At 41.1% G+C, this 11,800-nt stretch overlaps 1 protein-coding gene across 1 annotated transcript in view; it reads left to right on the plus strand.

Moving 5' to 3' along the window:
• The window catches only part of FNDC3B (fibronectin type III domain containing 3B), a 156,605-nt gene that overhangs the window by 4,905 nt on the left and 139,900 nt on the right, over positions 1 to 11,800 (plus strand). Inside the window, exon 2 of the mRNA XM_010179688.1 lies at positions 3,147 to 3,222. Coding sequence (XP_010177990.1) covers positions 3,147 to 3,222 — 76 coding nt within the window. The remainder of the gene's footprint in view (positions 1 to 3,146; positions 3,223 to 11,800) is intronic.

Genomic DNA, 11,800 nt, shown 5'->3' on the forward strand with positions numbered 1-11,800 from the left:
AAAGCCTTTGGGATTGTGCTGCTAACACCCGACTTGCAGCTGTCACAAGCTCCAGCTTTTTGGATGTGATGAGGTCAGAGGCCTGAAACTGGGATGAAATGTCCTTGGACCTCAGGCTGCATCCTCGTGATGCTGCCAGGGCCACGGAGCAGCAGCGTGGGCTCAAAGTGACTTTTTGAGTTATCTGTCCTCTTGCTGCCTTCTCATAAACGTGCATACTCGGGATGATGAATAGTGGAAGAGACATAGGGCAATTAAAGATGGGCTGTGTTTGTTTTCATTAAAATAAAGATGTTATCCTCAGACTTTTTTATTGCCTTCCTCAGATTTTTTAATTAAAAGCTTCAGACGCAGAGCGTTCTTGTGAAGATCCCCTGCATAGAAAGAAAAGAGAAAATCTGTGTTCCAGGCTGTGGATTATTGTTTTGTTGTTTAGGAGGACGTGGGAAAAATATTTGCATTAGTTTGATATACTTCATATATATAAACAAAAGAAGTTGCGGCGTGCCCTGGTATTATTTGTCACAGGCAACTGGGGCGAACTGGGGAGTGGGAGAACGCCCTGTATCTAATACTCAGTGTGCACTGGTTTTAATGGCTTGACCCCAGCTCAGTGGCTCGTTACTCAGCACTTTGTGATTACAAGCTCTCAGGAGGCCATGCATAGCATGGAGTGAGCGCAGAGGAGTTTGGGTGGTGGGGTGCATTATGGGGGCAAACCCCAGCATTGGGCAAAGAGAGACAGGTTGTGGTGGGGGCAAGCAGAGGGTCTTCCCCGAGGAGCATCCTGATTGCTACCCCTGGGTCTGAGGCTGCAGTAAAATTGTCTTTTAATATCTTCAGAACTTAACTTTTAAGGTTTTTTATTTTATTTTTTTGTTTTTACATTTCGGGAAACGACAGCTACAGTACTTTCTTCCAACACAGTTCTTGCTTACGCTGTAGCTGGAGTTTGATTTCCTCACTGTTCTGAGAAGCCCTGCAGAGCTGGAGATGGCCTTTCTGGTAAAGGCTTGGCAGCTCAGAGCCTTGGGTTCTCTTCTTGCTCCTTGGCTCTTAATTTTATTCAAATTTTGCAGAATTTTGCAAATGTTTGTCTCTCTACTTCTGTAGCACAAAAAATACCTACTCTGAAAATGTGGATCTGATGGGTGCCATCACTGGGTGCAGAGACCTACTGGGTTTAATAGCAGTCAAGCTCATTGACCTCCTTTGAAAATCTTTGGGATATGTATGCATTTAAGTGTCCAAATATCAATAAAAAATAAAGATGAAATCTTTAAGCTGTTTTATTCTGGGAACTGTCAGCAAGGAATAATTTCCATATATATAACATTTTAATAGGAGCTGATATACATCTATATGCTCCAGGCTCTCCCCATGGGTTTGTGATGGGGGACGAAGCCATGGTGGCCGCTGCCCTTCAGGAAAGGAACAATTTGTGTTAAAAAATTTGTAATTAGGCAAGGATAATGCTGCTTTATTTTGACGACCATAAGCAACAGCTGTTATTAGAGACATAATCTTGAGAAGGGGTTTTTACTGTGGGAACCCAATGAATTATTTTCAGAGTACAACTGCAAGGGATGCCAACGCAGACACTTGGGCTGGCAACTGACCTTTGCAGTGAGCATCCTTGAAAAGGGATTTATAAATCAGACCCTTCTGATAACTAAATCTGGGCTAGAGGCCTGCCTCATGTAATGCAGCTTTCACACTCAGTCTCATTTCTGTGGTTAAATTAATTGAAACACTTTTCCTACACAAAACATCAATAATTAGGGTATGAATTTTGGTGAGCTGGACCAAGTTCTTCCAAAGGTGTGATGGTGTGCGAGGGCATCTGGTTTATGTTAAACCAGTGTGTTAGTAAATAACCAACCAGCTTTAGAGCTGTTGGTTTCGATGTGCAATGTAAATAAGCTATTGAAACATATTTTTGGGGGGTTGTTTTATTTTTGTTAAGCTGAATGGCACTGCTTTGCTCTGCGCTTCTTTTGACCTGATGCCCATATCCTCTTGTGGATAATCCATGCCTGTTCACAGCAAAAGAGCACTTAAATGCTGTCAGTTAAATGGTGATTGTTCGGAGATTAGGGATGGAAAGGCTTTGTGCCTCTTATCTTTCCTGAACCATGTATTGTGCTCTGTGTGCTGGATCAGATCCACCCTGATCGGTGCTCTCCCAGAAATTATTGTTGCAGACAAAATAATGGCTTTCATATGTCCTTTTTTTCTGATTTTCAGTTTGTGCTTTAAAAATGTTGCTGGAATAATGGGTTTCTGTAGGATTACTGTAATTCCAAAGGTCATCTGGGCAACAATTATCTTATGCATTTAGCTTAAGGAATTCAGAAATACAACATTAATTCAAATTCTGTCTTTCCAGATTTGAATTATTAAATTCTGCATGTAGGTGTCCCAGAATATGAAAACCAGACCTAAATTTAGGGAGAGTTTTCATATAAACATCTAAATTTTCAGTTTATGCCAAAACTAATCCGGATTTTGATTGAACTTCTGACAATGCAAAGTTAACCGAAGCGTGTTTAAAATATTTGAGTAAAAGTTTTCACAAGCAACCAGAGCATGGGCTAAATGATCACTAGTTCCTAGTGAAACTCTGCATTAAAGAAATAAATCTAAATCATAAGTTTTAAAACCATGAGTTTTAGACACCTGAAAAATAGTAAAGATGAGTGCATGTCTGAAAATAACATGAGTAGTCCATGCAAGCTGGAGCAGAGGAGGTTCAACCTGAACATGAGGAAAAGCTTTTTTACTGTGAGGGTTACAGAGCACTGGACCAGGCTGCCCAGAGAGGTTGTGGAGTCTCCTTCTCTGCAGACATTCAAAACCCGCCTGGCCGTGTTCCTGTGTGACCTGGTCTGGGTGATCCTGCTCTGGCAGGGGTTGGACTGGGTGAGCTTTCAAGGTCCCTTCCAACTCCTGAGATTCTGTGATAAGTTAGGGCTTTAAATCTCTACCAGCTCTTGGACCCTGCTGGTACCCAAAGATGTAGCATACCAGTCTGCTCCCTCCCTGTCCCCATATCTCTTCTAAAGTACAGATAACACAGTTGTTGGGTTGGGAAAATTTAATTGTTCAAGATCTGAGTGAAACAAATGTGTTTTTTCTTTTGGCAGGTCTTTTTGGTTCAAGTTAATCCAGGTGAAACCTTTACAATAAGGGCTGAGGATGGAACCCTGCAGTGCATCCAAGGTAAGGGGATGCATGGACGTGCGGACGAGCATTGCTCAAATTATCAAAAACCTCTTCTCTCATCTCTACAAAAATGTGATACACTGTTCTGACAATAGTGAAGCACTCAAGAGTGAGAAGTCGCAGACCTGACTGCTGTACGTGTTATAGGACTTCGGTATCTTGGAATGAGTCATTAACTTCTTACAAGTTCAGGGATTTCTCTCCTCTTTCAGTCATTTATCAGCATTTTTTAACTTTATATTTTGTTATAGCCAAATAGTAAATGCAAATGAGAGATCCCAAGTTAGTTTGAACACTAGAAACAAATTAAGTGAATATCTATGGAAAACCTATTTTGTTTTCATGCAGGCATCAGGAGGGATAGAAAATGAGCAGCGATGTGCAGATATTGCAAAGTGCTTGGAGAAGTCAGATTGGATTTGAAAAGAATTTTAAATTGGTTCTTTAGAAGCAGAGCCAGTTAATTATGTAGTATTGAAGAAAAGCGTGTAATCGGTCTTTCGACTGCTGTAAAATTGTGCAAATATGATGTAGTGCTTGTGGTTTCTTTTAATAAGAAAGAGCCCACACAAAGTCTTTTAACAGGTCTGAAGGGAGAAGTGACAAAAGACCTCTCCGATTGTATATTAAGTACTGTGAACAGGGTTTCTAGTGAGTAGCAAATAGAGCTTTGAAGAGAAGCAGATATTTCCCTAGGTATAATGCTGTCTACAGGAAGGTTAAATAAAAATTTAAAGGGAATAGGCTTGCGTAGCTGTACTGCTGAGAGTTTTCACTGATATTCTTGAGCTTATGCCATTATCTTATTTTTCTGAGAAGGGAGGTAGGTGGTATTGCCTTTCCTATCCTTTCCAGGTCTTGTGCCATTAAGCAGCAATCTCAGTGTGCTATTAATTCAAAAGCCTTTCCTAAAAAAGTAAGAGTAATGGGGAGGAAAAGTCAGTTTAATAATAATTGTACAGCCACTCAATTGCCCCTGTATTTTGACTGTGAATGTCAAGTCTACTGAAGAAAGACTCTTACTTAGACTGCATCAAATACTAAAATCATACAGCTCAAGGATAACTATGCTTATTATTAAAATTTGGCTTCGAAGGGGCCCCTGGAGGTCACCTTACCCAACCTTCTGCTGGATGGAGTTGTCTACCACCTCCGGAGTTGTGAAGCTCTCAGGATGGAGGTTGCTCCCTGTGCAAACGGCTCCAGTGCTGCACTGCTCCCATAGGGAAGAGCCTGTCCTTGGAAATAGCTGAAATTTCCCGTCTCGCAGTCTCTTTGCATCTTTTCTGTGGTACCCCTTTTAAGCAGTGGAGGAGTTGGTGGTTGTTGCTTGAAATTTCATCCCCATGGAAATGGGGAATTAATAGTTGATCGAGATAGACATTACAGAAGCTTCCTTGAACAGCATCCAGGGTTATTCAGTCTTGATGAGCAATAATAGCAGCAATTTAAAGCTGCTTGTTAAGATTTATAGCGAACATACTGTGCGGTAAGAAATTGGTCCACGTGGCAATTAACAGACAAATAAAGCTGCCTACTCCCTTTTATTGAAATGAATGCTTTATATTGGTTAGTACATTAAAAATTTCCATTACAAATATAATTATGACACCGTTTACTTGTAATTTTTTTCATGCTCATACTGTTCTTCAGACAGTGTATTTAAATGAATGCAACTTGAAACCTCCTGGTTCTGTATTCCCAGTAATTTGACATGTTTGTGCCAATGGGATTTGTTTGATACTCATCAGCAGTCTTTCATAAAATTTATTTAAAATTTGTAGCATGGAATTGTTGGGTTTTTTTGTGGAGCTGCAGTATTGACCACCAACGCACACATTTGTTTGTATGCATTCCTAAAGTTTGGTCTGAAAACTTTTATATCCTTTTTGTGACAAAGCTTCAGCTCCTACTTTATTGCAAAATATTTCTATTGCTGAAATAAATATGTGCTTCAGGCACCTGACTGTATTGTTACTGGTTTTTTTTCTTTTGGTAAAGCTGTTGTCATGGTGCAATCGTGGAACTTAAACAATGTTCTGTCATGGCAGAAACTGTAATTGGCTTGCAGATATATTAAGATTAGGATTTGTGACGGTTCTGTTTTTCCCGTGCTCTGAGGCTATCATAAAGCACAGGCTTATTTTGTGTGCAGTGTTTTTGGAAATTACACACCCACAAAGCTTATAATGTCTCCCCCCCATGCTAGAGTATTGTATATGTTTAAAGGTTAATGTATTCCCTATGTGTGGGGCAGCGCTCAGACAGTAATGATGCGTTTTCTTTTGCTCCCACATGGTACTATGACCAGCAGTAATTTTCACACTGTTAAGACAATGTGAAAGTCTCGTTTTGGGGCCACATATGTGCCTGAGAGCAGCTCTTCACTGAACAGATGATACTTTTGCCTCGCTGACCCATACTCGATGTCAGTGATGTAAACTGGCATGGTATAAGATGTGCTTGTAAATTTGTATTGACAATGTGAAGGACCACTTCACTACAAATTGTGTGACTCTCCTGAGTTCAGGGAGCAAACACTTACTAAAAATTTGATAAGTCATGACTTGGTTACACGAAATTCTTCAGGATATATGAAATCTTCTCTTTTTTTTTTTTTGGCGTGCATCCATATTCTGCAGAGGCAGCAGCCTTCGCTTATTTAGAGTGATCTTTATCTTTCTGAAAGTGTTGTTTTTATATATGGCTTTTTCAGTAGTTTGAAATCTTCAGTTTGTGCTTCTGAAGCCTGTTTTGGGTGTCCTGTGATCCACCGCTTTGTATCCAGGGTGCCCTCTTTGGCTCCATGGCTATGGATATGTGGGTGTGAGTGGTGATAATGTGTTTTAGAGGACTGACTTGAAAATAGCAGAGAAAAAGAAGACTTGGGGAATCTTCATTTGTCTTCTCAAGGTTGGAAGAAAAGACACTTGTCTGAGGAAAACCCCTATGGAATATCCTCTGTTTTAAACACCCTGAAGTGCAATTAGCCACTAACTGAGTAGTCATTGTTTAAAAACAGAAGGAATAGATGCATATCTGAAGGTCTTTGTTTTGAATTGTAGAGAAATCCTAAATACAAAAACTTTTTCCAGTTCCTCAGGGTTTCACCAGTAAGGTCACCAGTGAAAACTTAAAAAATAAAAATACTCCCCAACAACTGAGAAACCACCTCCCTAAGATACTGTAAAACTGGAATAAATCTGTACTTTTAATTGAACATGCAGTGTGTTACAGCAAATGCTGTCTTTGTTCCTGTTTTCTGTTTGCACGTAGCCAGAGGTGAGTTGTTCAAGGCACCGGTTCATGAGCACCACAGATCGCGGTGCGGGGCTGGATGAAGCAGCTCACGGAAATGGTGGTGACTGGGAGAAGTTCATCTGGTTGATGGGCATGAAGAGGGGCTGCTTTTGAATACTTGAGGCTGAATATTGAGACTGGCCACCCGGCTGGTGCTATGAAGCTATAAAGCACATCCTTTATTTATGTGCAATTGGATGACCAGTCTCTGTTTCCTTTAGGCCATGTGTGTATTAATGACAGTTTTAGTGTGCTTCCTCCAAAAATCAGGGTCTCCCTGGGGAGCAGGGGAGGAAAGGCCCCACTCGTCCTGTGCTGCCACCCACCCCAGATGAGTTTTGGTCTCTGACTGCAAAACCATACCTCAGCGGGTGCTCGAGGGATGTGTGACTTGGAATCTTAATTTTTTTTGAGAGATGAAAAGTGTGTTGTATGCTGTATCATGCAGCATTTTAAAAACTCTTTTTATGTAGTTTTGACAGATAATAAATACTTCATAAATATGGTAATACTTTAAATACTTTATTTCCTTTTTGCGTTTTTTCCACTTAATTTTTCACAAACTCATGACTGGACAGTTGCAAGCTCTGCAAGGAAAAGACAAGGGCAAGGCATATCCTCCCTCATTTCTTTGCTCAGCTGTTCCCTTGCATTGCTTTTATAGGAAAGATTGCTCCTAGCTGCTGCTTTGAGGTTACTGCGCTAAATGAAATGCAAAAGAGAGGGTAAACATGGATCTGATCAGCTGCCGAAACACCACCCCCATTTGAAAAACAATTATTCTGCTTTCTAAATTCTAGAATAAATAGATTTTGGGTGAATCTGTGTTCAGGAAATTCCCTTCCCCTAGTGACTGACTGGAGGCTGGTGTTTTTAGCCAGTATCTTAACATCTTCGGTAAGAACTCCTATTGCTGCATAAGAACCGTGTCCTACAGTAAATAACTTTTAAACAGAGCAGTTTGAGTGTAGTTTGAGGTGGTGGAGCTGTACCCAAGTGTCTGTTCAGTGCTTTTTCATCCTGGAAGGCAGTGATGCTAAGCTGTTGTGTGCACTGCACAGTCGTATGAATAATGTGCACAAAATGATTATTCTGGTGCAACTTGAACTTGCTTGTCATCCACATGTTGAAAATGCCTATGTGCAGGGGCCTTGATGCCGGCTGAATAACACTGCTACGATTGATCACGCTGAATTGCTCTATTATTGCTAAATGTACTTTTTGTCACCATCCATCTAAATGAGATCCAAGCTGTGTCTCATTTTCTGCCACAAGGAAACCAGACTGAATTTTCTGTGTGTATGCATAGCATGCGAAAAGCCTGTAACAGAGATAGAAGGAGAAAACAGGTAGCAGAGGAGCACCTGGTGTGATAAAAATTGACATTCCTGGGTGTATTCTGTCTAGCCCGTGCTGTTGAAAATATCCTCTTGAAACTTGTCTGGAATAGTGAAGCACGAAATTTGCGTGCAAAGGAAATAAATATGCTAATGAAAAGAAATTATGCTTGGATTCTAGCATTGCACAAGTGAACAAGGCTCCGCATTAAATGGGCTTTTGTGCTGCTCTTCAAGGACAGGATACAGATGTGCAATGGCATGAAGGGGTTGTAGCTACATTTAAGCGTGAATATCTGTAGCAGACAAGAACCTAAATTGCCTTTGGGTGGTTACATTTTGAAATGCAAACAGGATAATAAGCATACATGGTTTACTAATACTGGTATTTCTTTCAAGTGATGCTTTTGAGTGTTCTGCCATTGACACTGAACTCGAAGTGCTGTAGGGCCCTTCTTGTTCTTATCTTGTAAAACCAAGAATGCATGAATTAAATTGCAGTGCTGCTTTTTCAGTGGCTCTAGAAGCGAGTAACTTGAGAGAATGGCCAGAAGAATGCTAAAAATCTAGCAGTGGTTTCTCAAATGAAAGATTTCCTGGAATTATTATTCCCTTCATTTGGTGGGTGGGAGTGGTAATGCAAAGGAATGGATAATATTGAAGGGTAAATGGCTGTATGTTTATGTAGGAAAAGTGTGCGTGTCAGTGAAATAAGGCTGTTCGGTCTAGTCTAAGCAAACCAAAAAAGGTATTTATTTTTTTCCCTTTAGGATGAGATTGGAAATGAGGAAGTGAGTCAGTTTCTTGGAGGGAAGGAAAGAGTTGAAAATAGATGGGACATCATGTAGGCTACTGAGTGATAACTGGTGTGTTGCTGGGTGGAGACGGAGGTGCTGAGATGGGAGCAGCAAAGGGCACACGCAAGGGACGTCGGATCAGAGGTTGGGAATGAAAGCCTAAGGAGATGGGACAAAACAATCCAGGTTTGGGTAGCTGGTTGTTTTTAAAAGGCTGACAGGTTACCTGTTGCATCAGCTGCTGTGAGTGTCGGTGTGCCTGGGTTGATGTCAGTCTGAGATGGAGTGGGAGCAGTATCTGGAATGATGTTGCTTTGGAGAGGTTTCCAGAAGGCTGGAAATGCACTTTTTAATTAAAGGGCAGCTTGTCAAAGTCTGAGGGGGGAAGGTGCATTGGGGTGTCAGGGCAGCCACTGCCTGGGCCCTGGTGAGAGCTGGGAGCTGTGGGGGGGCCACAGCATGGGGCTGTGTACAACATCTTCCATAATTACCTGCTAAATTCTCAGAATATGGTCCTCAGTTAAGTTTTAACTAACTAATTTATGACTGTTTCCAAGATATGCCTCAAAGCATTGCATTGATGAGAAAATGAAACTCTGCAAAGTGGGAAGGACCAAGGTCCCCTTTGGCTTGCCTGCCCTGCCTGAGGCCCATCAGTGTCTGCAGGAGCCCAGGCAGCTCTTGGGCAGAGAAGGGGCTCCTGGGGACATGTCTGCAGGGGTGCACAGGCTTGGGACGGGGTGGACATGCCTTGAGTGTGTCAGGGAAGGGTAGAATGAAGGGTAAGCTCTGGTTTTGTTTCTGCTTGTGTCTCCAGAGCGTTTCGACTCTTTCTGGCTATGTGACTGGCTACCTGGCATGGACCACTTTCTGTAAGAGCTGTAGTTTCAGTTCAGGTTGTTTTGGTCATTGGGGTTTGGAGCAAAACAGTTTGCGTGTGGTGGTGGTGCTTTAAGATACAGCTCTTCTTCTGGTATTAAATAGCTTTTGTTTACATTTCATTGATGAAATTTTGGCTTAATTATTTCTCTTTTACTGTAAGGGTCCTTTTCACCCTTAATATAGTTCTTCACATAATTCTTACTACTTATTTACTTGATTCATGGTACTTAGTGTTTAGATTTAATATTTGATGGAAGAGTCAGGCTTCCAATACCTATTGGCCTCCTTAGAATATCAGTGCATTTACATAAGCTTTTGATTTACTGAAGTTCCTTTCTACTAATGGACAAACAAGGGATTATCTGCACAAGCATCCTCCAGAACAAAACTGATACTGGAAGCATCACATACCTGTTTTATTCCTATATAACCAAACTTTGCTGTATTGGCCAAAATATTTGTTATTTCTGTTAACAGAGTCCACATCATCCTGTAGAGGAAATGTCACTGTCTTCTAGCTTTGGTTGCTTCAGTGCGTTGGCAAGCTCAGCTCTGTAGCACTGGCATGTCCTCAAACTGGGTTCAGTCGTGTCCCTCCTGTTGGGTTGTTATCCATGCTGCACTCCATAGGCTTTCAAAGACAGAGATAAAACCCCCAGTTCCTAATACCTAACCATATAACAGAGGTTGTTAGTTCAGTAATTTCTTATTTTATCATTTTTGCCTTATTATTAACCAGAAAATACCAGAACTTGCAGTGGAGCCTTTTATTCCCTCTTATTTTTGGTGAGGCTACCTGTGTTTGAGATATGGACCCTTTGGTCTTTTAGTGTTTGGTCACCTTAGGAAGCTGAAGTTCTGGTGGTGCATCATCTGTTCATTCTGCATGAAAGAAACAACTTTCACGCTTCCATACCTTTGTGAAACTTGTGTTGAAATCCTTTAAGAGAAAAGAGAGGAGATGCTAACTCAGAGTAGATTTTTCCCTTGTTAGTGAGATTGTAGCACCTTTCTTTCATCTCATGGGTTTTGTTTTTAGCACACTACAATAAAGTATAGGAAACCATGTAAGAAGCCAAAAATAAACAGTAAGTTGCTTTGTTTACTGTGAGGATGATCTTAGCTTCTCCATTTTTAAATCTGATAATGCTAAGAGTAATCATGGAAACTTTTGTGTGTGTGTGTGCAGATTATATCTTGAATAAGATGCACCTGCACCGGGGGATTTGGTGTATAGAATATCCAGTCCTTTAAAAATCCCTTTCAATTAAAATTAAATAATAGCTACTAATTTACTTTATGTAACTTCCCTCATACAGGTAAAAAAAAAACAACCCAAACTTGATACAAAACTGAATTTTGATTTGGCTTAAACTTTCCAAATCCTGAAGTTCAAATGTTTTACAGCACACACTGTGAGGAGAGAAAGGGAGAGAAATACTGCTGAAACTGGGAATGTTTCTGAAGCACTCTGAAATGTGGAAACTGCAAGCATTTCGTAAGAGCCTTGCGAACAGTCTGCATCCACGTATGCTCGGAGGGACGACCACAGCCTTTCCTGACCTTGCAGCCTCTTCCCAGGGCAGCGGGGCTGCACTGCCCGAGCCTCCAGCTGGCCCGGGATGGGATCTGGCAGCGTGCACCGCGTCCTGTGCACCGCTGACGTGGCCTCCTGGCAGGGGCTGCAGCAGTGGCGCAATGAGGAGTGATAAATGAGAACGCCAACTCTTCCAGTTTGAAAGCGTTCAAAAGCGGGGTGTCGCACTTTTCAGTGGAATAACACGTGAATGAGCAGAGAAGTAGTTTGTGAAGTTTGTCCTTTGATAAAATAAAGATTTATTTTATTTTATTTTTTTATGACTAAGAATCTGCTGCTGGGGAATGCATTTCTCTCTAGAATTAGGACAGGACTTTAAAGACTAATGTTAGAACATATCGTCTGGCCTATAATTTCAAGCTTTTTTTGGTTTTGTCTATATGCAGGACTTATATTTGGGGTTTGTGTTTGTCCTTATTTTACGTGTGTGTGTGTCTCTCTACACGCACACAAACACACACACATATATGTCTGAAAGGATTGTTAAATGTGGTACATTCAAACTAATTTGAAGGGCGCTTGGAAAAGCAGTGTCTCATACCGGCATGCTATCAATTTTTAAATGTTTCTCAGTATCTACAGATCTCCCCCCCAAACACAGAGAACCAATATGAATGTGTCAATAGCTGCAGAAATGTTTAAGTTGTCAGTGTTGGTCCTGC

Source organism: Mesitornis unicolor, unplaced genomic scaffold (assembly GCF_000695765.1).
Source record: "Mesitornis unicolor isolate BGI_N332 unplaced genomic scaffold, ASM69576v1 scaffold2010, whole genome shotgun sequence".
Lineage (NCBI taxonomy): Eukaryota > Metazoa > Chordata > Aves > Mesitornithiformes > Mesitornithidae > Mesitornis > Mesitornis unicolor.